Source organism: Triturus cristatus, chromosome 6 (genome assembly GCF_964204655.1).
Source record: "Triturus cristatus chromosome 6, aTriCri1.1, whole genome shotgun sequence".
Lineage (NCBI taxonomy): Eukaryota > Metazoa > Chordata > Amphibia > Caudata > Salamandridae > Triturus > Triturus cristatus.
Window position 1 is genome coordinate 681855488 of NC_140589.1, and position 27613 is coordinate 681883100.

General features: G+C 42.4%; 1 protein-coding gene across 2 annotated transcripts in view; it reads left to right on the forward strand.

Moving 5' to 3' along the window:
• HACE1 (HECT domain and ankyrin repeat containing E3 ubiquitin protein ligase 1) overlaps positions 1-27613 on the forward strand; it is a 339965-nt gene that overhangs the window by 239970 nt on the left and 72382 nt on the right. For both annotated transcript variants that reach the window (XM_085611183.1, XM_085611184.1), the window contains exons 21-22: positions 4422-4520; positions 7687-7757. In XM_085611183.1, the coding sequence (XP_085467309.1) occupies positions 4422-4520; positions 7687-7757 (170 nt within the window). The remainder of the gene's footprint in view (positions 1-4421; positions 4521-7686; positions 7758-27613) is intronic.

A 27613-nucleotide genomic window follows, 5' to 3' on the forward strand; every position in this document is an offset into this window, starting at 1 on the left:
TTGTGAAAATTAATGTTTTGTTTTTGCAAAAACTGAATTTACACACATAAATTGATTTACTTGCATACACATATGGTGTTCTATCAATGGTGTGTACATCATATTACAGAGGTAAGGAGTGGGCCTTCCAAGGCAGAAATGTCATACAAAATTGGTGAACACGCCCAGAGTCCCACATTTGTGGTTGGTCATAAGATTTTCTCTCACAGTCCGCCTCTATCATTGATAGATGAGAGGTTAACTTCTGTCCATGGCAGATGTAAATTAAATAACCCCCATCATCAAGGATAGGAGACACTTCCAGAATTGGTGAGGATGTACATGAATGAGTTTCTCCACGGGGAAAAATACTCCACACTCTGAATAAATGTACACCATGTGCATTTACGCCTGTGAATATTATTGGAAAACTGAGACTTTCCAGGCACATTACTGGAATTATTTGAGCATTAAAGACAAAAAATAATTATATAGAAGTAAATGTACAACTCTTTCCATGCCTCGGGTCCTCCTTTTCTTACGCCATTAAACTTGGTTTTGTTAATGATTTTCTAAAGCCTCATTTCAGTACTGAGTTGTTTCAGCTGCTTTTGTTCAATTCGTAAAATAATACATTGAAAGGATCCCAAGGCAGAAGTCTGAGCATGCATAATTTAACTTGTGCACAGAGTTTCAACATGGCCTGGGGTGTAATGTTAAATCTGTGCCAGGAGCACTGTTACTTTGTATCCATCAAAGTAACAGATGTTCTTTATGTGATATTGCATGCTGAGATTTTACAATGGATGGTTATCAAGCTAAAAGTACGTGAAATAATATCAGTTAAGAACAATTTTATTTGTATTTAATGTACAGGTTGAAAATATAGTGCTCCTGAAAAAGGGCTCCACAAACGTAGGCTAATTTTGATCTATGTGAAGTAAAGTCACTTGTACAATAAAGCTTGTTCCTCTGAATATAACGCTAGAATTTCGCTAAATCGGTTCATAATGATTACTTTTGGGTAAATCAAATGCTGAAGTTTTATATATTTTTAATTTGAATTGCTGAAAGCGGGGAACTTATTATGGATACTGTAGGAAAGTAGGATCTGCTTCTATGGTTACCCCCAATTTTTGCTTGATGTAATGCTGTTTCTGACTAGTCTGACTGGGATGCTGCTAATCAGGACCCCAGTATCTGCTTTCTCCCCTAAATTGGTTTGGCAAGTACTTGGGTACATCCCAGATTGGATATTGGTGTAACCGTATCAGTCCCTAGTATATGGTACTAAGGGCACAGGTACACCAAGGGTCCCCCATGGGCTGATGCATGTATTGTGCCACCCATGGAAGACCACTCAATTTGTAACTACAGGCCTGCCATTGCAGCCTCTGTAAGTTGGGGCGAACACCACTTAAGATGTAGGTTTACCTATATATAGGTCATTGCACTTAAAACCTATAAGTCACCCCTCAGGCAGGCCTTACAATCCTAAAGGCAGAGTGCTCAGCTCCAAGTGTGTGGGTACCCCTGCATGAGCAGGACACCCCTACAACCTACGTCAATTCTCCCAGGTTGTAAGTAAGACAGCCATATAAAATATAGAGGGGCACTGCGTCATTACGCGATGACCATCTCAAAACTGGCTGTAACGAATCCTATCATGTTTGGTATCAAACATGTTGGAATCGTATCCCCACCCCACAACGTAACTGGTATGAGAGGTATGATTCCATGCACCGTAAAGCTCCTTCGGGAGGCCCTCGGTGCTCCCGGTACCAGTCTTCCAGACCTGGACAGCAAGCTAGGGCTGCTGCCAGCCAGAGACATTTTTCTGTCCTCCTGCTGCTGAGCCAAGCTCAGCAGGGGAAGGCAGAACAATAGGTATCCTGTCACAGGGAGGTGTCACCACCTCCCAGACAGTGTTTAGTGTATTGGGGCAGGGTGGGGGGTGCTTGCTACCGCCACATAGTGTGCGTGCAGGGCACACTTGGTGCCCTCCATGCATAATGCAGTTCAAATCAGTTCAGGGAACCATTGCCTCCTGCTCTGGCACGAAACTGACAAAGGACAGGGGAGTGTCCTCCCCCCTTGTCCAGCCCCCCTTAGGGAGGGACCCCTGAATCCTTCCAAACCTTTCCTTAGGGTATTTAGGGCATACCTGTGGGTGGGTCCCTAGATTCTTCATGGGACAAGATTCATTTCAGACACCACTTCTTCAACGGTCTGGGCACTCTGGACTTCGCCCTGGGCATCAAGGCTGCAACAGGGAAGACTCCTGCTGCTCCTGATTTCGTCACCCTGCTAGTCTGCTGCAACGTCCGTGCCTGTGCACCATACAGGAACCTTCCAAGGCCTATGGGCATCCAAGACACCTGAAAGAATCTCCCTTGAAGTGAAGGAGTCCCTTCTCTCCATCTACAGGCACCGCAACTAAGCTGACCGGTATGCTGATCCTGGGCTCCTACGGACTCCGAAAGGCTCAGCAACACAGGTGGTGGTTCTTCACATCCCACGAGGCTTGCCCTGTCCTCTCACCAAGTTTGAGGCCAGTATCCCTCGTCGGACCTGCAGGAACCAAACCTCTGTGCACCACGTCGACTTTCAGTTGCAAAGGCTTGTTGGCTTCCTTTCACCAGGATCTTCGGTCTCCAAGTAGCCCCAACCTCGTGCATCTCTAGTGACAAGATCTTCGTCCTCACTGAATCACTTGCACCATGGGCCTGCATCTTTGGTGAGCTGCTCTAGGTCTAGCTCTGCGACTCCAGTTCCTCTGGCCTGTGGGTCCTCTTGAGGGTCTTCTTTTATATTCTTTGGGCTCCCCTGATTGCTCGGGCCTGCCCTGACTCCCTTGCTTGTGGTGAGTCTCCTGGACCTTGCTGGTCCTGACATTGCACCTTCTTCAACTTCCACGTCGGTTGCAGTTGCCAAGGCTTGTTGGTGCTCCCGCCAGACACTGACCCCGCAACTCTCGACATTTGACGTGGGACAGCTCGTGTACGACTCTTGGTCTTCCACAGGATCACCTGGTCCCCACTGCAGTTTCAAGGTCACTGTCTACTCACCTGCAGCACTCTACATTGGTGGACATTCGTCTTCTGTGCCTCCTGGTCACTTCTGAGTGTCATAGACTCTGTTTCCTCTGCTTGCAGCTTCTTCACATCTTGAATCCACCTTTGGGTTCCACCGGACACTTTCACCTTCTCCAGCAGTGGCATCTTTCTGAAGTCCTCCATTGAGTTTGACTGCGGTTTCTGATGCCACTTCACATGTATGCACCCGGCATCCCTAATGCAGGTATCCTGGTTCCTAAGCTATCCACTGGTGGGATGGTTCTCCAACCTTCTGTCTTCCACAGGGTTTCCTCAGGGTCCACTGGGAAGGGTCCTTCTTTAAAATTGCAACCGCGACTTACCCATTGACTTGCATTGATCCCAAGGTCGTGTTCCTACTCTGCACACGGCCTCTGTGGGCTTCTAGTTACTTACATTGGGTGGTTCCTTGGGTCCCCGGCACTTCTACGTCTTTTGGGTATAGTCTTGATTCGAGTCGTGGTTCGCATACCACTATTTTAGTACATGGGTTGGTCTACTCCTGGTGACCACTGTGTATTTTGTGCTACCTACCTGTTTCTACTGAAAAGTATTGTGTGCATTGTGTAAATCTCCAGCTAGGAGATATCTGTATGTGTTAGTGAGTGTCTTATAATAAATACATATTTTTTATAAATACAATGTATGGTTCTTTGTCACTTAATCTACACCTATAAGATTATGTTCTGTTAAAACAAGCTGCTTTGCACTCCTTCTGGACTAAGCCTGAAGGCTGCTCTCGACAGCTACCACTTAGAGAGCTTTCTAAGGTTATCTAAGACCACTAAAATCACCATAAGGGTTGTCTGGATTGGTGCAAGGTGCCCATTTACAAAAGTGTACACCATATACCAAACCAGCTTCTCACAGATACAAAAAGTTGGGATTTCTCATCGGATCTTTCCTAAAAAGTTCAATAAACCCGAATCTTCATTTGTACTGTTTTAGGTTGATGGTGGACTTCTAGCAAGCTATGTACATGTTTTATAACAGAGTATCAAACTAACGGTTTATCTGGGTTTTTTTTTTCTTTTCTTGTGTATTTAAGAAAATGTACTAGTTTTGTCTGATTTTCGCTAGTGAATGATTATGCTATTCATCATATTTCCTTTATTTTGGTTCAACAGAACCATAAAAGGTACAATGTAAAAATGTTTTCATAAGAAATAAAATAAAAACATGCAAATTCATTAGAAAAATTATCCAAATAAATACAAGTTCGTTTTGGGAATTACAGTCCAACAATACAAATGTCATCCTATTTTAAAATCCATAAAATTAAAATGAATAAAAGTAAACTAAAAAGGAGAATCCCAAGCTAAAATGATTTCTTTTTTGTCTTTGAAGGAACTATTGCTTTCTGGTATGCCAGAAATTGATGTGAGTGATTGGATGAGGAATACAGAATATACCAGCGGTTATGAAAGAGATGACCCGGTAATTCAGGTAAGAACTGGAGAGGTGAAAATAAAATCTAATTAGCAGGCACTTTCTAAATGTAACCCTGCTAAACTTCGGTGGTACTGCTGTTCCGATTTGGAAAGCATTAGAATTGTTCTCTTTCAGTGTGTTTTCATAAAGCATTTTTGTTTTTCTGATAAACTATTTTATTTTTTTCTGTTTCATGTGGCGGTTGGGGGCCGTTCTGTGCTTTTGTATTCAGGTTTTGTGCACTCATGCGGCTGCTGTTCCGGGCCACCTTGTGTCAGTGGTGTAGGGAAATAAACTTCTGTTATCTCCTGCCCCAACTAGACCTTTCTTTTATTGATGATTGGAGGTTACTCAAGATGGAGGCCTAGTTTCATTAGAGACTGAACTGATGTAGATCACGGGCAGGTTAATGGAATCTAGTGTCAGGCTTGATGACCCGCGTTGGCTGAGTCTAGCAATATTGATGATGGAACCTGTCATTTTTCCATACTGTATTCTCGAGTTGGGGGCCCTTTGCAACCATTACCTCGGCAGAGGGCATAAATGCTTAATTCAATAATCACCTTAGTTAGGAGGTAAACACTCTGAGGATGTAGTCCCCAAATTCTCAACTGATATGTCTAAGTGTGCGAAAGGCGCCTTATATTTGTGTAAATGTGTCAATGATATCTCTAATCCAGGCAGCATTAAAGACGCATGAAACCCAAGGCTGTGTCTACATGGACATCACGGTGTTTTGTAAAGCGAAGACTTGTACTTATGACTGAACTCGGAAGATGTTACTGGCACTGGTCGTCCCCACGTGGGTGCTCTGTATTCTGTGTCCGAGTGTCACCGTGACCCGCTGCGATGAGCATGTCAAACCTAAGACTTGGGGATTTATATTTATTAGGCAGGGACTCTGACGTGTATGCTGGGCACAGATCCGCTCATTTTTTGTATTTCAAGTGTTATTTGCCCGAATACCAACCTTTTCTGTTTTTTTGGGAAATAGAACGTCCTCTTCATCTGTTTGCGTTTTTGAAAACTACATTTGAGCATCATCTTAAGTCGGAGTGCTGTGACTCTTAAGGTTCCTTGTACCCCGTTGTCATCTTAGCTCAGTTAATAAAAGGTGTATATGCTTACGTTTTTGGACATACTAACAGAATGCCCACCTTTTCATTTTACAGGTCATTCTTACTGCACATCCAGTTTTAGTACAGTGGCGAGAAATTATTTAAGCATTTGAGGGTTTAATTCTGTTTCTGCTAGTGTGAGTGTTTCAGAAGTTGTCCAAGCATGTCCAGCATCAACAGATACAAGCACTGGCAAAGCCAATAGGTCTGGCGTCGCCCACCAGCCTTTTAGAAATTCTTGCTTAGTCTTGACTTTTGCAAAACTTTATTGTTTGGAATGCTGCCAGACATATGTAAATCTTAAAAAAACATTGATTTGAGGCGTACATATTTTTTGGGCCTCAAAAAGCACACTTGACCATGGTACTCCCTGGCACTGAAGGAAACTGCTTTGTGTGTGGATGTGCTCCCTGTGTGAAGGGAAGCATAATGTAACTCATAGTTAAGTCAGCCAATCTCCTTGATGCATGCTCAAGTGGGTTGGAGGAAAAATGTGAATGACCCCAGCCACAGACAAATGGATGAAGTGTAGCAAAAAAAAACTATAAGTAACTAAGCCATTCACATAATTTTAGTAAAATCATAGGGTCTTGATTAGCACATTGTTGTGCCATTGGCTGCCGGCTTCTTGTCTTTGTGAAATAGAGGGAAAGAAAGAAGAGGAATGAAGGGAAGAAAGATGGAAGACAAGAAAGATGGAAAACAAGGCAAGAAAGAAAGATGGCAAGAAATAAAAAAGTAAGACAACAATAAAGGAAAGAAAGAAGGCAGACTAGAAAGATGAAGGGAAAGAAAGAATGCAAGAAAGAAGGAAGGTACGGCAGAAGGAAGGAAAGAAGAATTGAAAGCAAGAAAATAGAAAAATTGAATGAAATCAAGAATGGAAAGAGGGGGAAAAAAGGCAAGGGAAAAAGGGCAAGAAAGGAAAGAAGGAGTAAAGAAAAATGAAAGCAGGAAAGAATGAAAGAAAAAGGGAAGCAAGAGAAGAAATGAAAGAAAAAGGATGTCCAGAAAGAGAAAAATCAAATAAATTAGGAATGGAAGAATTAAAAAAAGAGCAAGAAAGACAGAAACGTATAAAAAAGAATGAAGAAACCAAAAAGAAGGAATGAAAGAATTAACAAAAAAAGGAAAGTATGAAAGTTGGCAAGACAAAGAAGAAAGGAAACGGGGAAAAAAAGTGTTGCTAGTGCTGTAAATTAAACACGATAACGCAGGTTTTCTTTCTGAGCAAAGTTTGTTATAGAGCCATTGGTAAAATCGAGCACACAATAAGCGTGTTTTGAAGAATTGTGTGCTTGATATTTCACACGTATAATACTTTCTTGCGACAATTTAATACAGAACAGTTTCAAAAGGACCGAATTTGTTATGCTGTGAAATACCGGCAGTCAGTTAAAGGACACTTTGAAAGGAATTTACAACAGCATTGGCCAGAGACTGGAGCTTATGTAGTGTGGAATGGGGCCTGTGCCATCACCTGGCTTACTGGTGTAAAGTGTCCTGCTTTCACATCAGACTCCAAACACAAAGAGAACATCAAAGTAATAAATTAGAAACAAAAACATTGGCACAGAAGGGAGCTAGCTTTGTGTGCGGATATGTTCTTTTTGATAGAGCAAAATGCAGTCACCCAAAGTGAAGTTATCCAGTGGCTGGACCATGCTGACCCCCTGCCTCATTCCGTAGTGGGCGGAAGCAAAATGTGAATGACACGCAAACAGACCAATGGGTGAAGACAGCTGGCTGAACTCCCCTCTAAATAAGTATATTGTGCGTTTATATTTTTTTAAATCAAAAGGTGTTGGCTAACGTCGGAGCTAAAAATGTGGCGGTTGTGGTAGAACTGTTGAACTGTGTTCACACATGCCAGCTTTCTCTGAATTTTCTTTGTTGTGTCTTTTTCAGCTGCTCTGCTCAAAGGAAAATGTAACTTGCTGAAACAGTAGTGAAGAAAATTACGTTTTGTGGGCAAAAATTGAAGAAAAACTGTAATGCACCATTTTTTAATCCACATTTGTTTTTAGTCTAAAACATGATATACCTTTCTCTTTTTTCCCTAGTGGTTCTGGGAAGTTGTCCAAGAAATTACTCCAGAAGAGCGAATTTTGCTGCTACAGTTTGTTACTGGAAGGTGAGGAATGAATTGAATCCACCTTCCTGACTAAATGGTTGTGTACCTGTTTCTTAAGTATACTTATGTAAAGTTGCTGTAGTAGTGTGGAAATGTGCTTTTTAATGAGCACACCAGTGCAGGGGTCACCCTTCTCTGTCCACGGGGCATTAGACCAACAAAATAGAGGTTGGCACTGAAGCTGGAATTCAAATAACAAGTTAATCACTCATGAGTGGGACTACGTCCACACAGCACTATCAAGTGCTGCCTGAGGTAGTACATTGAAGTTGCAGAACCCAGGCCTTATATACAGCTTTTTCTGCACTGGTAAGCATTTGGATACAAATAGAAGGTACAGGCCTACACAGGAGTAGTTACCGACAAACATGGGCAGATGGGAGATCACTTAGTCAGCAAAGTGGGAGGGGGAGCAGGAGTGCTTATGGCAGCAGTAAATGATTGACAGTTGAGTCTGAGACCAGGTGTTCTGGCAGCTACAAACTCTTAGCATGCATATTGCTTTTAGCAGACTCAGGAAGTCAACTAAAATAGACAGCACAGGCAGGGAAAAAGAAGAGCAGCAGAGGATGGGAGAATTAAAATGCCAACAAAATGGATGCCACAACCAAGATGGCTTCAGCTTATGCTAACAAATTATTTCAGATTTCCACAGTAGGATATGAGGAATGTCAAAATTACTATTTTTATAACACAAAATATTTTAGTGTCAGTACTGCATACGTTATTTTCTCTTTGAATACAGTTAATAGCAAACCGGTAAAATTGGTTGGATTTAACAACAGTGTGATGCTGGAATAAACATCTGACAAGCTTTAAATTAACTGGAAAAAAATTCTCAGATAATTACTGTTCATATGTCACAAATCAAAGATGGCCATATCTTCAAATGCCATAGATGAAGGTCAAGTACACAATTCCTCTATCAGGTATCTTAAGAAATCATAAACCAACACCTTCAACCAGATAATGGGTTTGCATGCAGATGTCTGCATTCACAGGTGTTCTGCTTAGCTCGCAATCACTCTGTCCCACAAGAAACACTTTTTGTGATCAAGCAGGCCCCAGAGCCTTGGATCCCAGTCCCTAACGTGCGGTTAGTTTTGAAATACAAACCATTTTACCTTTGCGTTGAAACGGCGTATGCGAAACGCGGCGCATATGAAATGGGCCGGTTGTGAAGCTTACTTTTATATATGTTCTCATTGTTTATTTTTGTGTCTAAGCTTCTAGTATATTGAATCATGTAGTTGAACAACTGGCATATGGAGGAGCAGCGTGGCATTTTTCCATTCCAGTGCGGTTATAAGGATTTTTTTTGTGGTTGCAGGCAAGACATGTATTGGAGCCCTCATGTTCAACTTTGAATTTCATCACCTATTTCTACCCATTCAAGCTTATGTGATGCTAGACTGTATTAAACTATGCAAGTAATCTATTTGTTTCTTGTGTAGTGCTACCACACTGCTGACTGACAGCTCGAGGGTGCTATCTCCTGGTCATATTCTTGTGGTCTGTCCTTTCTTCTACCTTTCTCCTCTGGGATTGTTCCCTCTCTATGGAAACGGACCATGGTTAGATCCCTCTTGAAGAAGCCTACCTTGGATCCCAAAGTCCTTGCTAATTATCGCCCGACCTCGCCATTACCTGGGATTGCCAAAATGAGCGAGAAGTGCGTTAATTCCGTTCCCTCTGCTTTTTTGAAAGAGAATAAATGCCTACATCCCTCCCAAACGGGCTTTAGACCCCAGCAAGGTACTGAGACAGCCCTGCTAGCGGTTATTGAAGAATCGAGAAATTCTGGATGTCGGAGGGTCCGCTGCCATTATTTTACTCGACCTCAGCGCGGCCTTCGACACAGTCAATCATCGTTTATTGATAGCAAGACTCGGAGAGAGTGGGGTGACTGGAACGCTACTCAAATGGCTTGAGTCCTTCCTTGTAGATCGAGCCTTTCTAGTTTTTGAGGACAATGCCGCCTCTAAATGGATGCCGATGCAGTGTGGGGTGCCTCTGGGCTCCTCCCTGAGCCCCACACTTTTTAATGTTTACATGCGCCCTCTGGCAGAGATAGTCGAGCCTTTTGAGGTTAAGATCATTATGTACGCTGACGACTCTCAGCTTATTGTGTCCCTTAATCTTTTAGACAACAATAAGTCCAATTTGGCCAATTGTCTGGAAAAGGTCTCAGCGTGGATGGACTCTTCTTTCCTAAAGCTGAATGCTGCTAAAACAGAACTGATGTTTTTAGGAAAGACCACCTACTTGGAGATCAGCGCTCTTTGGCCTAAATGTCTTGGGGCCATGCCATCCCCCAAAGAACAAATAAAAAGTCTCGGAGTATGGTTGAACCATAACCTGAACTACAAGACACAGGCGTCCAGGGTAGCAGGCACCTGTTATGGCATCCTTAAAATGATTAGGAGGATTCTCCCCCTTCTGCCTTTTAATGCCAGGAAACTGCTGGTGCAAGCCCTGATTCTTTTGAGGCTTGATTATGCCAATGTGCTCTACCTTGGTTCTCCCTGCTCGACCATAAAAAAACTGCACGGTACAAAATTGTGCGGCACGACTCCTTATGCAGGCTCACAATAGGGAATCTGCTAAACAACATATTAACTCTTTGCATTGGCTGCCAGTGGCCGAAATAATTCAATTTAAGGCCTTGTGTATTGCCCATAAATCATTGTTGGCTAGTGCTCCGCCTATTCTCCAATCTATCATTTCCCCATCTCTCCCTAAAAGACCACTTCGCTCTGAGAAGAAACATCTTGCTACCGTTCCCAAAGTCAACCTAACTCTGAGCGGTGGCCGTCTATTTTCTGTTATTGCTGCAAAATGCTGGAATCATTTACCAGATTGTATTGGGCTCGAGGCCAACCAACTCTTATTCAGCAAACGTCTGAAGACTTTGCTGTTTTCTTGAATCTCCCGACATGCGGTTTAGGCTCTGTCTTTAGCGCTGGGAGGCCTTTGGTAGCGCTTTATAAGTGTCCAGTCATTCATTCATGAATTCTAATGCACAAACATCCCGCAGCTGCATCATTCAGTCTCTGCTTTTGCATCAGGGTCTGCACTGGTGCGTCATGTAGAGACAAAAAGATGTCAATGCGATGAAAGACTTACTTGCTACTTTCTGCTGAAGAACCAGAACACATCACATGCATAACACTGAAGTCACAACGTGGTTTGGCCCCACTTTAGGCACTGGGCACTGGGCGCTGACCGGTGCGGAGGGGTGCCGCTTGAAAGTGATGCCAACCAAAGTTTTCCTGTGCCTCTTGACAAAGCAAGGTGACACTTATACACAGAAAAACAGAAGGGAGTAAACACATGAAAGAGCTATAACTACAAAGGATAACAATGGCTTGAATCCCATTGAGTAGTGAGAAATCTTTAAAGTCTATATCAATTATGCATTTCGGAGTAGCTGCTCTAGGAACAGCGTATACCTGTTTTGGTACTCAAGGACTTTGATTCCTTGGAAGTTTTAGTGTCTTGGCTCTCAACTGCCTGTGAAGAAATTATAACATTGGTAGGCTGTTAATATGCTTGAGAGGAGGAGGGTCTAATCTAGCGACAGGTTGCTGCTGTATGACAATTGTCCAGAGGAATAGACTGCTACTTTCCTTCTATAATTTTTGACAATCGTAGGTCTGGAATGAGTGGGTAGGCTTGGCTGCAGCAAGGATGTCTCCATCTCTTGTATTCCTCTCGGAAAAAAGTGTTCCCTGTTCATCCAATTAAATGAAATATTGAAAGAAATTATTTGATTCATAGCTCATTGCCAATGGAGAAGAGAAGTTTCCCTTTGTTAGAAAACAAGGTGTGTTTATGTAATCCAGTTAATGAGGGTAGGACTATCTATGAGAGCGTTGACGAGTTACCAATTAGCAATGGGTAAGTGGAACCATTAGATATACATGTACATTAGATATATGTGTGGTGTCATTGAAAATGCTTGAAGGTCCTTTTGGCTGCCTCATCAATGTGGTGTTGTAATATCATAAATTCTTTGGAAGGACACAAGGAAACACAGAAAGCTGAGAACTATGTTGCTTGTTTAAAGGCCATGGCATGTATGTGCATGTTTGGTGACCTCACAAAGTTCTTGATTAGAAACCAGGGAATGAAGTGTACTAAAAAGCTGAGTATCCAGGAATATCTTTTTATGAAGAACCTTTCATTGAAATAGGATGTAGAGAAGAGATTGTGAAAGTGATGGAAAACCTAAATGGTTGGGTTAAGGACTGGTGTCCGACAGAAGGAGTGGGAGTATGGGAGCAGTGTGAATGAGTTATCCTCTTGTGGTGACACTTGTGATGAGGAAATCAACACTATCCAAAGGGGTCCATCTGATGGGAAAAACAAGGGAGTTGGCAATGTGAGCAAATATTCCAGATGGAAGTGCTACAGATGTGGCAGTGTAGGGCATATAAAATAGCCCTATTTGCAATGCGTGAATTGTATAAAATGTGGCAAGAAAGGCCATTTTGCTTGGTTATGTAGGAGTGATCAAGTGTCAAGTGTGGATAGTTTGACCAAAGGGGTGAGGATGGTGGTGCTGAATGTTAAAGGGGTAGATGTATCCGAGGACAGTGGGTGTATTGCAAGGAATGGGAGACTGTGCAGAGCAATAGCAAACTAATGGTATGGGCAGACTCTGGGTCACCATACACGATGGTGGGTAATTAGAAATTGGAGGAGCACTTTAAGGTAACCGTATTGAATTATTTCGTCCTGACTCTAGCCTGGTGAGCTATGGTGGTGCCAGAATTGATGTCCTAGGTATTACAGTGATGGGGATACACTTATGTAATAGGGAGACGTGGAGAAGCTATATGTTGCCAGATGTAGACAATCTTTTAGGTTGATTTTACCAAAGGGATATGGGCATAATGCTTAATCCCAATGTCCCAAGGTCATGCTGGTGACTAATGTTGGAGAACGTGCTCCTATATAGGAGGAATTTTTAGGAGTATTCAAGGAAGACTTTGAGTAGTTGAAAGACTGTGAACAGAAGATTATAGTCTGGATCAACACCAAGTCTTGTGTTTAAAATGTCAGCAGGATTCCCAACGTAATGTTGGAGGCATTGGGGGATGAATTACATAAACTGTTAGACCAGGGGGTAATAGAGGGAATTGATCCATTGGATGACATCATAATTAATCTCACCGTGTATCATATAATGCCATTTAAGATGTCATCAGAGTTTTTGAGCATCACTTTAGAGGGTGTGAGGTACGGTTTTTATAGCTAACCATCACTAGCCAATTTCAACATGGTTTTTTTGGTTTGTTTCGTAACCATTGCTGCTCTTTAACTGTGTTTATTACAAACAATTTCCCTTTAAAAAAAAAAAAAGGAAATGCTAATATCTTAGGAGAAAGAGAAACCATAGTTTAGCCTACCAGTCTTTTCAGTGTTCCTTCATCTACTACACATCAGTCTCATTAATAGGTCAGCGTTACAAAAATGTAGCAGGTTCTTGAAAAATGGACACTACGATGTTTATAATAAGGAAGGCAGTAAGGAAGGAAAAAGTTCTATTTTTGGCTTAAATAGACATTTTTTACAGAGCCCTTTCTGTTGTATTCTATTGTCTGTGTGCCTTTTGCTTGTGTTCTGTTTTTTTGTTTCTTTTTTGTAACCAACATAAGCAGCAAATGATTAATTTTTATTTTAAAAATGCAGAAATAACTTAATCGCCCTTTTGCTCAAGAATGAAAATTAGAGGTGTAATTTTCAAAGCATGCATCATTCAAGTGGGGCACATTGGTTTGGCTTTATTCTCTGCTTCAGATGGTTGTCTTGCAAGCAATGAATGGCAAAGAGTTGTATTCGGGAATTTTTATGTTGCAGATTTTCCTGCAATGCTGCTTCTAGAGTTCTTTGCTCCTCCAGTTCTTTTCCTTATCTGTCCTTTGGGTGCCATCTCTTTTTTTTTTTTTATTGGTGCTGCTGTGTATTTTATGTAGTGCTTGTCCCTTAGATGACTCATTATAGTGGTTGTACCAAATGCATACAAGCCTCTAAACCCGCAACTTAAAACTTGATCATATATATTTTTTAAGTGGTACTGAAAGCACTTAATTTTTTTTCTCCACTGCTGAATGGGTAAAAAATAACATACCATAGAATCCTTGTGTAATTTCTCAATATTATGAGATGTCTCCCCAACATAGTTTACATTCCACCGCCACCCCTGGTTTCTGCTCTTCTTGAAGTGTCGCCATTAATGCCCCACCACTCATTTATTTATCCATGCGTTCCTCCTGATTATCATTGTCAGCCATAGTGTTGTCCTGCTGAAGTATTTGAGATATAGCTTCAGTAGTCACAGCAGTAGGAAGCTACACGAAGGCAGGAACTTCTTTTAGTGAGTTGTTGACTTTTTTGTCTACAGGAAGGTTTTATGAAATTGTAATCATTTAGCTTTGTGAAATGTCTCCATGACAAAGGAAGTCTATGGACCGTCCTAACTGGACCTCTTAGAGGTCTCCAGGCTTCCTGCTTTTGGGTCCTTAAAACTGTTAGTGCATTTCTGGATAAAAAAAGGATAAGAGAACTATGTAAGCACCAATCTCTACCTAGGCTTCACCTACTGAATGATTACAGGATACAGTAAATGTGGTAATGTATATTTAAAACGACTTTTTGTAAGAGTAAACTCTGTAGACTTTTCCCAAAAGTCTGAAGATTCCAAACCAGATGTTGAGATGTTGAGATGATGCAGATGGATTTTTGAGGGTTAGACTTCAGATTTTAACCGAGCAAATATTTGGGAGAGTCTGCGGAGCCCGTACATTTTTGTTATGCTGAATTCATTATAAAAGTAAACTGAAAATGGAAAGCGGAGGCCAGGAATTTCCTATATATGGCTAGTATGATGTGTCGCCACATTTTAAAAGCCCTTTTTTATAAATATAAAGTCCATTAACTTGTTACTCGAGGTCTGTGGACCCCATGCAAGATATTCTGCCTCCCAGTTGAGTTTTTTCGCAGTCCACGGATCCCAGGACCAGCGCCAGACATACTATATGGTTAACCCCTGGTCCAAATGCCCATTATCTTTGCACACTCCTCCAGGTGGACTTTGACAGCAGGGTAAACACACCATGATGCTGTGTGGCCTGGGTTATGTAGTCCATGTATTTAGAAACCCATACTTTGCAAACTAATTTAGTTTTTTTATTTTTGAGGTTCTGGGGAGTACTTCCCTTATCTCCAAGTTATAAAAGTACAGGTCTTATCTTGGTCCCTTTTAAGTTAATTAAGTTCCTGGGCACTCATAAGCTGCCCTGCCTAGTTTAACCTGGGTCAAATTTCTCCATGGAGCCATCTTGTCAGTGGAAAGCCAATGTTAATTTCTGCCCAGAAGGGTTTTAGCATAATACAGTTGAATAAGATATGATCTATAGTACCAGATGAATTATTTCAGTTCCAGCATTTGTTCAAAGTAGATGGGTCCAATTTTGAGTTTGTCCGGTGCCCAGAACAATCTGTATATGGTCCAAATTTTGCATTGAGCCAGTACAGAAAATATCTTAATTTTGATCGCAGATCGCCATACATCTGACCACATTTTTTCAGTTGATGGTTGAATATTGACCAGTGAGCAGGATTTGCTCCCTTTATTTTGTGATGTCACGATTATTCTTTTATTGTGATTATTATTATTTAACATTTTTATATGTTTAATGTGGCATGTGGTTACCAGGAAAGTGTCAATAGCAACAATGCTAAGTCAAAGTTGTGTTTCCTTAAGTTTGCTCAGTGCTTATACAAGTCTCTTTTTTTGAGGTTATGTAGATTCTGTAGTTCCTCCAATGATTTTGAGGATATTGGACTCCCCAAGACTTCAATAAGCTATATGCATTTGCCTACCCAAATGGGCCATGGTGGTCTTCCATTAATGTTGATTTTAGGGGTACCCCAGAGAGATTCATTGGTATAGCCTTGAATTTTGTTATATTTTTTCTCAAGTGTTCTCAAAGCTAGAATGGAATCGATAGTTATATTATGAGTGTTGTACTTGTAGTGTTTTTATTGTTATTAATGAGTACAGTTTGACAAGATTTTCTTCAATTTGAACCCATACTGGTGTGTCCTTTCTCAGTGTTTGCACCTGCCACGGAGCTTGTCTACGTAGGAACACCATTTGATAGTAGTACAAAATTGGGAGGTTGATCCTTCCTTGGGGTACTTTATCCTTCATTTACCAAGGCATATTCTTGTTTTATTTTTTATTTTTTTCATATTCATCCATATATTAATGTGTCTAGAATCCTATAGAAATTAGTAGAGAGCTGCAGTGGGACATAAAAGTGATGACATTGACTTGAGTAGCTATCCTCATTTTAAGTGGAATCAACTATTCCCTACCATGACCTGAATTTGGAGGACCATGCATTGATACAATTTCCTGATATTTGTAGTGTTGAGATGTTGTTTGGTGTCTATTATGCTTCTTTTCATTTGTAGACCTAAATATTTAATATGATTGGATTGCCATCGAAGATTGGCGTTATTTACATTTGTTGGGATACATATGTTCTTATGTGTGAACACTTTGGTCTTATCTAGGTTTGGGGAGCATCCTGAGACTTCCGTATTTTGGTTGATTGTGTTTAGCATTGCTGGATTGCTGAATCAGTTTTTTTCTTTGTTTCTATTGGATGAAAATGGGATACCTTCTGTATCCTTGTTTATTCCTAGGGAGTCTAAAAGCAGTTATATGTATAATTCTATATAGAAAATGTAGAGGCAGTAATGGGTAGCCTTTTCTGTGCCTTGAGAGAGAAATATTTCGCTTGATAGATTGCCATTGACTCTTACAAGGGCGGATGGCTGATGATAGAGGAAAAAAAAAGTGTTAAAATTTTTCTCTCGGGTTGAATTTTCATAAGACTTCTCTCCGAAAGGTCCACAAGACTTTGGCAAAGTATTTCTCTGCGTCTAAAGCCGTTACAATTGCAGGGGCCATCGGGGTCTTAGCTCTTTCAATAACATGTCAGAAAAACCTGACATTGTCTGACTTATGTCTACCCTTGACAAAGCCTGTCCGAAATTGATCTGTCAACTTCAGTAGCACCTTTTCCAACCTCATTGCTAGACGCTTAGCATATTTCTTGCTGTCCACATTCAACAAAGCTGTGGGTCTGTAATTCTTTATTTCAAGGGGATCTTTATCGTTTTTATGAATGATTGTTTTAGTCTTCTCTGAGGCTGTCTTGAATTGGGTTTTTAGTAAATATTAAAAACAGTGGTTGTACTTTCTGTGTAGCTTCTCTGAAACCCAGTCTACAGAATTACAAAATGAACTGTACTTAGGATTATTCTTCACAGCTATAACAGTCAGTGAAAATAGCTTTTAAAGGCTAGTCACTGTAAGAGTATGCAAACCTAAAATTTGTACATGTTCCACTTTTCACGTCCATGCTCCCTACTTTGTGTGCTACAAGGCCTACTTACAAGTGGCCTAGTTTATATTCAATAGTAGGGGTTCTCTCCTGTCAACGGTTTAGTCTGACAGGTCTTCCGCAGATTTAAAAGCTGCCAGAGCCAAGCTACATGTGTAGGTCTGAAGCCATGTTTTCCCCATCAGTCTAGAGATTGGTACAATAGGTGCTGTAGTCCCCGGGGGACATTTAACTTCCTATGCTATTGGTGTATTTCCTTGCACCATATACTGTGGACTCACTGAAAAGTTAAATATTGCAATTTAGGAATTAGGCACCTTTTTCCATGTTTTAGTGGTCCGAGCACATGCACCATGAACTGGCCGGCAGTGATCTATTATCTGACTTATGCCAATGGGGTAAATGTAGCAGTAACACTACTCTTACTGCCTAACTTAGGTAGACCAGTCTCAAATTAAATGTGTCTGTCTGTTGGCTGGAATTGATGGAAGGGACCTGGATCAACCCCAACCTCCGGCTCCAGAGAAACTATGAAGAGACGTCTCTAGAGCTAAAGCTTGGGCTTCTCGACAGACAAGGCAGCAGGGCTATTTTTTTTTTTTTTTTTTTTTTTAATCATTTTAACATATTTGCTTGTATTGTAGCCTCATTAAGACAAGCTTTTAGTGGTGCTGTTGAAATCTTAGGAAAACCGGCAAGTGTAGCGCTGCCATACACGATCCTTGATAGGACTAGTGACTGGACTGCAGTTTTAAGGTCTGAGTTATTTATGAAAGGTTTCAGTTATCTGAGGTAGCTTAAATGGAAGCGGGCGTTTTTTGCCATCGTTTTGATATGTGCAAGCATGTTCATATCTAGCGTAATGCCCAGGGATTTGGTTGAATCCACAATCCTCAGACTACAGTTTAGCGCTGTGATTAGTTTGGTCCACTCCGCGATATTCATAGCGCTTTTCTGGAGGGAAAACAAAAGAAATTCAGTTTTCTGAGGGTTAAGTTTGAGGTGATTACTAGTTAGCCAATGGACGTTTTTATTTAATGCCTGGTTCATGATACCGATCTCTTCTATTAATGTGATCTTGATGTAAAGTTATGTATCGTCAGCATACATGTGGAAGGAGATATTTGCTTGCTGTAAGATTTCTGTGAGTGGCTCTACATACAATAGAGCAGGGGATAGTGCTGAGCCCTGTGGTACTCCAATAAAATTTCTGGAAGAGGCAGATAGTTAGGTTCACTATGAATTTTTGTGATCTATTTTGTAAGAAAGAAATAAACCACTTTAGGACTGTACCCTCCAAGCCCATTCTTTTTTTCAAGCGATCCAGTATTTTGGGATGGTTTAAAGTGTCAAGTGCTGCTGAGTGGTCAAGCAGGATTAGGAGACCAGTTTTGTTGCGGTCAAGGGCAAGTAGAGCATCGTCCAAAGTGCAGACTCGCTGTTTCCGTACTGTGGTTTAGTCTGAAACCTGATTGGAAGTCATTCAGTAGGTTGAATTCAGAGATGTGTTGGCTCAGTTGTTGTTGTTCACCTTTTTCCAGGACTTTGGCTAGCATGGGAATGTTTGTTACTGGTCTCAAGTTGTTCAGGTCTGCGGGGTTCTCTGTTGTTTTTTTAAAGATTGGAGTGACTTGCCCTGTTTTTAGGCAGTCCGGTAATGAGCTTCGCGATAGCGAGGTGTTAATAATCTGTCATTTTTAATATCTTCGATTTCTCCATGTTTTCCCTTTCTCTTTCCTTATTTTCAATCTTCTGTTCTTTTTTCCCTAGTCTCTCTCCTCCCATTGTACCCTGTTTGCATCTGTTATCCCCTCTTCCATCATTTTTTCTTTGTCCATTTTTTCTTATTCTGTGCATCAACCCCCTCTCCCCTTTTCTGTGTCTCCACGTAATGTCCTTCCCTGGCTTTTCTTTCATAGTTTCTCACTGTTTTACTCCCCTTTCTCACCCTGGTTCTTTTCCCCCTTGCATCCCATCTTTTTTTCTCCATTCTTAAGTCTCGCCACTGGCGTTCTTTCTTCTTCCTCCACCTGTCTTCTTTAAACTACGGCCCATCAGTGTCTCACCGTGGCCACGGATCTTTTCCCAAATGATGTGGTATGTCTTTATTCTAAGCCAATTTAAGAGATCCCCAAACTGGTAATTAACATGAGACTGCTTAGGCACAATTCTAGAGCAAGCAATAATCATTGTTAGCACGGTAGCTGCTTGCTAAGTGTCAACGAGTACTTTCTTTTTGGTTAATTTTTTTAAAATTTGATTGATACGAAAGTTATGAAAAGCGCGTAAGCATGGCTGAAAACGCGTTTAAATGCGATCTCAGTGAATGCATACACATTACAAGAAAATGACGATTGAGCACCAGTTCCTTCCTTACTTGTATTCATAAAGTTCTAAATAGAATAGATGAATATATAAAACAGAGCTTTATAATATCGCCGTAAGTTTCTAGCTGGTGCTTTAAAATCACCCCCAGCCACCCGTTTAATCTCTTGCTCAAGCTACTGCCTCAAAAATTGATGTCAGAAGTTCACGGGACAATAAACATCGTATATAGTACACAAACTGTTTTTATCTGTCCGCCATTGCCATTGGTTCCCCATACATCGATCTATGGCCAAGTTTAGGTACTTTGTTATTGTGAAATACTCCTCTCGACTATCCAATTTAGATAACCTTGAACATTCCCTCCCAAGTGCGGTTGAGATCTAACATATATAACCTCGACAAGATAAAACAAGTCCCATCTCTGCCTCACGCTCCATAAAATAACGAAATTTCAAAGCACATTTCACAATTGGATTTCCTTTTTCCACACAGACAAGCCAGGCCTGTGCTTCAGTAGCTAAGTTATAGCAGGGGCTGCTTCCTAATAGGAAATTCAAGGCTCCGAGTCTAAGTAGGATGTACAAGCATCTCTATGGGAAAATTCTCTCGCAAGTAGGGCTGCGGGCTAATATCTGCAAGAAGATATGCATAATCTTTTACAGGGGGTTCACGGGTTAGTGAAAACACATCAGTGGGCATTCATTTTCTTTCTTTCTTGTCCAGTGCATTTCTTAATTGCTTCCAGATGCTGTTCAGGGAGGTAAAAGACATGCATGTGAGGGCCCATATCATTTGTAGTTTCACATTATCATGGCATACTTTATAATTTTCATTGGCCACATCTTTCCATGCTGAGCACACAAAGGCCTGGTCATCTTTTACTGTGAGGTACATCATAGCATTTCACAGGGCTCTCGTGGGACACATCAATAGGAAGGCAGTCAGAATCCGTGGGTTGTTGGTTGTGCTTTAAAAAGCTAAACGTTGAGGATGGCCAGGTGTCCAGCAGGAGGCAGATTCAGAGATGCTGACTTGGTGGCAGTGAGGAGAGGCTATAGGCAAGGGATCCATTGGGAAAGCATACAATTGAGCACAATGTGTAGGCAGGGAATAGTGCAAGGCGGACAACTTTCTGGGCCTAAGGAACAGCAGAGTTTGAATAGTCTTGGCTGCAACAATATTGTGAGTGTATGCTGTTTTTTCGGTTTGTCTAATGTACGACTCTTCTGATACAGAGCTTGTGGGATCAGCGCCATCCTTGGAGTCAACTATTTCACCAGGATTAAAAGCTAGTGACTACAGGTTGCACAGTCCTCCCTGCTGTAGATGCATTAGCCCACAGGTAGTTCTAACTAAAATGAGAACTTCTGATCTGCAAGTTATGTGAAGATCTCTGAGGGAGGTGCATTAACCCTTTGATTATTCTCACTGTAACTACAACCTGCATCCTAAAGTTTCCATTCAGATCTCTGCTTTAGTCATCTTAACCCACTGCAGATTTCTCTCGAGAGCAGAAGCAATTGGCTTACAGATTGCATTAACAGAGCATAGCATACATGTAATTTGTACAGCGCTTAGATTGGCATTCTCACTCACTCAGTCCTTTATTCGATCTTACTCATAAGATCATAAAAGTGTTTACAGTCACAGTTTATAAAAGACATAGTAAATTAGCATAAACCCAGGAATAAAAATAATGCAAACATTCATTATATCCTAAAATCTAATTCATCAATATGAATACAATAACATAAGTCATCCTGCTATATCTTAAGGGCCCAGCTGCTTTCTCCTTTTCAGACATGCCCAGAGAAATGAGGCTAGAGAAAGACACACATAAGAGTTCTGCAAGGATTTGAGGAAGAACAGAGCTTCACGGCAAAATGTAAAATTATGACTCTTGCAAATTGGTGCAATACATTTTTGTCGTTCTTGACAAAAACCACAAAAAAACAAAATGTGGAGATCATTTTGTGGGGACTTGTTGTCACAACGACATACTGAGAGATCGGAGGGTTTATATTGCTTCCCTGGAAATCCTATCATAAACGGGATCATATTTAAGCGAAATCTCTGTAAAATGTATTTGTGGTGTGAGATTGTGACATCAGCCAAATGCAGAAAACTTCCCTCCATCAACACTGGTGTTAGTTCATACAGACAAGCCGTTTGGGGGTGGGAGTTTTTTTCCTTTCTCAGATATTGTGCCCTCAAAATGAATATCTCAACCAGTTTTTGCTTCGACATGGACTTACAAGTAGAGGTCTTTAAAAAGGTGGCTTAAACCAATGGCAGATAGTTCGGACTTCACATATTGTAGCCACTTGACCCTACTGTCATTATCTGACTTTAGAATGAGTGTTATCAGGTTTTGCGTGAGGGGAACGGTCACCCTGCGCCAGATAGAGTGCCACAGTAGGAGTGGTGCCATTTTAATCATGTCAAGAATGTATGGTAAAGACAATTCCATATGTAAAACATAGTTTGAATAGGACTGTGGAACGGAAGTAAGACTTAAAAAAAATTGTTCTCTATGGACTGCAGAGTATCACAGGGAGCCATCCCCCATATCGCTGCACCACACACTGCTGCCGCCGCCTTACTTTTAGCATGGTAACATTTTTTCATTGGAATCAGAGGTTTGACTCCCAGCCTTTTAGAGAATGTTTTCAGTGCCATAAGGTTTCTCTGCATGCTGAATGCTCTTCCCTCTAGTAATTTAGACCATGATTGCTTTCTATTGAAAGGGACTCCTAAATAGGGGAACGAGTCCACCACCTCAATCTTACCGGAGTCCATAAAAAAAGGAGCTCTGTCATGTTTCCTCCCCCGCAATGATGATAAAAGACTTGCTCTGGTTGACCTTTAAATCTAATGATTCCATGAAAGTTGCATAGGTAGATATAAGATACTGGAGCTCCCTCCCAGTTCTCGCCTTCAATACAGCGTCGTCCGCATGTGCTAGCATTGGTAACCGCTGATGGTTAGCAAGCACAGGGACGTCCAAGGCTGCGCCCTCGAGATGTTTTCACACACCATTAGTGCAGATGGAAAATAAAAATGGTGCCAGGACGCAGCCTTGTCTTACCCCTTTTAAGATCTTAAATGAGCGGGTACACTCCCCATTCCTCCCATAGCAGACTGAGGAGGAGGCGTCCGAATACAGCTGCCTGATGAATTCAACCAATGCCTGATCTATTCCCATCTCCTCCATTTTCTGCCAGAGTCTAGGGTGGGACACGCAGTCGAAAGCTGCGGATAAGTCCATGAAGGCAAGATAGATCTTCCCACCCTTGGCTCTGACATATCTATCCATGATCAATGACAGATTCAGGCATTGGTCTATTGTTCCTTTTCCCTCTTTGAATACATATTGGGACTCCATTAAGATGTTTTTAATCCTCGCCCATGCCTCTAGTCACGTTAAAAGTAGGCGGCCCATAAGTTTGGCCGTCGCATCGATCAGCGAGATCGGTCGATAATGTTTTTGATTATTTTTGTCGCCCTTTTTATAAATGGGGACGATAATACTTGTTTTCCAGGACTTAGGGGGGCCCACTATGGCGTTTTTATTAAAAACTTTAGTTAAAAAGGGAACCCATATATCCATGTTCTCAAATAAGAAATTCATTGGGACACCATCGGGGCCCCTGGGCTTTCCCACTGCTGCATAAATAAATCTCTGGGGTAAAGGTTACTGATGGTGATACGTAATCAGTTGGGGAGAAAATGCCTTTGTAATGAGCCACTCAATCCTCCTCCCCCACAGTAACATCAAGGACTGGGTCATTTGGAGTTTTAAAATGTGGGCCTTTATTCCCCAGAACTCCTTTGAGTTGCCTGAGGTAGAGGCCTGCTCTAAATTTGCCCAGATTTCTATTTTTAGTTCCTTTTCCCTGTTTTTCCTCACCGCTTTATATTCCCTTCTAAGTATAGAAATTTCTGAAATATTTCTAGGCTTGACCCCTAAAGCTTTAATAACAAATAGTCAAAATAGCCCTCCCCCCCCCCCCCCCCCCTTTCAGCTTGTTAGTGCTGTTCTTGATAAGTGACTTCCTTATACATTCTAAAAAGTCTACAAAGGAAGATAGCACAGACTGGGGGTCGTTGTCAGGATCTAAGCAAATACTAATGGTGGGAAGGGCACTCCTGATAATTTTTGGTATGACCTCTTTAAAAATTTGTGGCCACTTCGGTTGGTATCCATTTCGCATTGCTAATATTGGGTGACCAATTACCTGAGGGTTTGTCGCAGACTTCTGGATAAATTTAATTTCGTACATTAAACTCGCATGTTCACTAAAAATATTGCATTCAGTAGTTACTTTACTACATCTAATATTTAAGGGATTAGAAACCAGTATAAAGTCAATAGTCGATTCCTGGTTAACCCTACGGAATGTTGGCAATAGGGTATCATTACTAGAGTTTAAGTTGTTGACCATAACCATATTTCTTATTGACATTAAGGTATTGAGAGAGTTTCCATAAGTATTATGCGAAAAATGATGGACAGGTTTGGCATTTGTATATCTTTGTAGTGCTCTCTGTTTGGGATTCTTCCATGCAATTTTGAGGTTTCCATCACAGATCAGGGTTTGTGCCATCCTTTGATTTATTCGGATATTGTGTTCTATTCCAACTCTAAGCTGGTTGGAAACATCTAATTGAATGAGCTGTTGGTGTGTTAGTTAATGTTCAAGGTATTTTTCAGTTTTTCATAATCTGAAAGAAACACGTTAGTTAGATTCCTCACCTTAGAATATCCCCAGGCGTCAGACTGGATCCGGAAGATTTTTCGTCAGCAATACCCCTTGCGCGTCGCTAGGCGTCGTCTGCGGCTCCGCGTCCGTCGTTGGCGTCGTGCGCCGTAATGACGTCGTCGGAGTACTTAGACGCCGCCCTCGCGCGCTGACGTCAGTTCTTCTTTTTTCCGCGCCAGTAAGCGCCGATCCGGGAGAGCTACCCCTTTTAGTCTTTTTTGACTAAATATTTTGATCCTTGTCAATCGACATCTGGTGCCGGTAGGATGCTTGGGTTCAAGGCTTGCAACGATTGCCACCGACTGATGTCGGTGACCGATCACCACCGCCGGTGCCTCTACTGTTTGGGCCTCGACCACGACGCGGACTCGTGCTCCGATTGTCAGGCCCTGACCTCGAAAGCTAGGCGGGAGCGGTCCCGTAAGCTTCTCGAGCTCCGACACTCGGCTCCACGCCCTTCTCGATCCCGGTCCAGGAGGAGGTCCAAGGATCGGTCGCGGAGCCGCGACAGACGTCATCGCTCGTCTGGCTCGAAGTCTTCGGGTAAGTCCAAGCGATCTAAAAAGTCCAAGAGGCGACACCGCTCTTCGGACTCCGGTCGCGCGACTCGGCCGAGGGTCAGGGTGGTTCCACCCCGCGGCTCCGCAGGAGCCGCAGGCGCCGCGCACGTCCCCATACCCGCCGGTCCCTGGGACTGACGCAGCGCCAGCGGAGATCGCTGCCTTCCTCTCGGCCATGAGGAAACTGCCTCCGCCGTCGACGCCCGCCGGCGCGCCTTCGGGCCCCGCGGACTCGACTGGGCGACCTTGCGCGCCGGCGGCTCCGGTCCCGGCGCCGTTGCAGGCTCCGGCCCCGACGCCGCAGGTCCCCGAGGGGCCCATGCCTGGGCCCCCGTCGACGCCGGTCGACCTCGTAACGCCTCCTCCGCCGGCGCCGACTCCGATACCACCCTCGACGCCGACACCGGTCGACGTCGTTCCCGGTTCAGCCCCTGTCCGGACCCGACGCCGATGCGGCGCCCACCGACGTCGCATCCGACGCCGCTCAAGACTCACTATGTCGATCGTCCGGCTCCGATCATTCCACCTGTTTTCCAACTCTTAGAGAATCGAGAAGAGCATCTACATTGCTTATCTGTGCTGCTTTGGTTGCATGAAACTAGTTCTGTCTAATGTTGTCGTTTGGATGTTTGTGTGTTGTTTTTTAGGTCTCGCCTGAGCCAGCGCTTTAGCGCTGCTCTCGCGAGAGCTTTTGTAAATGGGGGATCTGGAAGTGCAAACGAGTGCTTTCAGGCCTCCAAATACAGTGCATGTGCGCCGGGCGCGCGCACCATTTGGCAGCCTGCACACCATTTGCTTTCACTTTCGCGGCCGCTCGGCCGCTTTGATGTTTGATCACTTTCGCTTTCGCGGCTGCACGGCCGCTTGTTCTAATGTAACCCAGATTGCTTTCCGACTTATAAACAAAAACACTCGCCAATTTCAACATGTTGCTAAAACTTGCATTTCTTTCCTTGATTGTTGTCCGGGATACATTTGAAGCTATTACTTTACGACAGAGAACTTACGTTTAAGTCACTTACTACAACTGGAAACTCGCGGTCGCATTTGCTTGCAATTCTAAATAAACAAACTCGGCGACTTTCTTTGAGTAAGACAAGTCATTGTAAGAGCAACAGAGCTCAGTGGTTCGCATCTAATTTAATCGCCTTTTAGGAGGACGGAAGGCTAGCACACAGAATGAAATAACAAGCATTTGCAATGCAATAGGTCTCGCATTTACTCGAGTTTAAGCTATTGGCATTATAAATGACAATGTGTTTTATTTGTTTCAAAACCAAAACATAAATAAAAGGCATTGTCATTTACAATGCCAACAGCTCAAACTCACGTAAATGCGATACCTGTTGCATTGCAAATGCTTGTTCTTGTTGGGTACAGGCTCTTGGTAGCAGGAGGGAACAAGATAAGGAACATACTGCCTCCTGTCTCTCTCCACATTATTAGCTATCTGACCATTCATAAAGCTTCTTCTTTAAGAGATAAAAAATTTCCTGTGGGAATAACAGCCGAGGAGGAGTAGGAAGGAGGCATTGCAGGGGAGCTCCTCATTTACCTTCCTACCCAGGTTTCTGAAATTAGCGAAGCCATTACGGTTGGATATATATCTCTGCTTAAGATACCTTTACCGCAGAGTTCGCAACTCCAATTTTAAGTTATAACAAGCAGTACCCATGACTAACAGCCTTTCTTTACAATGTTTAGAAAGTGCAAATACTATTACATTAGGCTCCACACAAATATTGTTTCTGATGAATGCCCACCCCCACAGATTCCTTACTGGAACCTTCTCCGCCAACAGACGATGCAGGTTTTTTTTTTAACTAAGAATACATAGTCAAAGGCGCCAAGTGGCACTGCTATACATCAGTGGACAAGTTCATGTGGCTTTACGGGAAGCAACATTGGAGCATTCAAAGAAGTTCCTGTGATATCAGTTTTTTTTCCCCACTCCTTCATAGGCAAAGAATCTGGAGTTTCTCTGTTGTTTTTTTCAACATTTCTGTCTTTGTGTGTAAAAAATCAGATGTCCTCTACCACATTTTCGGTCTTTAAGCCCTGTGTTTCTTGACACCAACAACGTTGGGTAATACAGACCCTCATCCTGACTTCCTGTGATGTTTCGGTAAGTCACATGACACCTCATCATGGTTTTGTGCCCAGATTCACTGTCAGGACTTTAAAGAGGGAGAAGCTTAACTTCCCCGGGCCTGGGTGAAGGTTATAATCCTAATTCTTTTCATAGTCTCTTCTCCGATCATGTCAAACAGTCACTCTTGTGAGACTGCATATAGAGCACAATGAGGACCTTTACGTTCCTCTTCACACCATGGAAGGATGTGCAAAAAGTCTAAGTAAAAATATTTCCACGTCGTCTGAATTATTCTCCTCTTCAACTGATCTCTTATGTGGGTTTTGCACATATTGGGGGAGCTGCTAGTCAGATCAAAGCCCTAAAAGAGTTCCATCCTGGCTATCTTTGCCAATCAACTCTGTAGCTCACCTGCTACCGCCATCACAATTAGAATGACCCCTTTGGTGCAGTCTGGGTGGCGCAGTGGCGCTGGCCATATCGCTCCCTACCCAGGCACCTTCACCATCAAAGGCTGTAGTGGTACTGCTGCTTACAGGAGGGTCACTTCTGAAGCAGGTCTCTACTTTGGCTCTTGAAACTTCGAAAAGTGACTGCATTAATGCTGAAGTTGGTGTTTGTGTCATTACCACCGTTAAGCCCTTCTGGACTTCAGGATTGACTTTCACAGACTACAAGAGCTAAACAG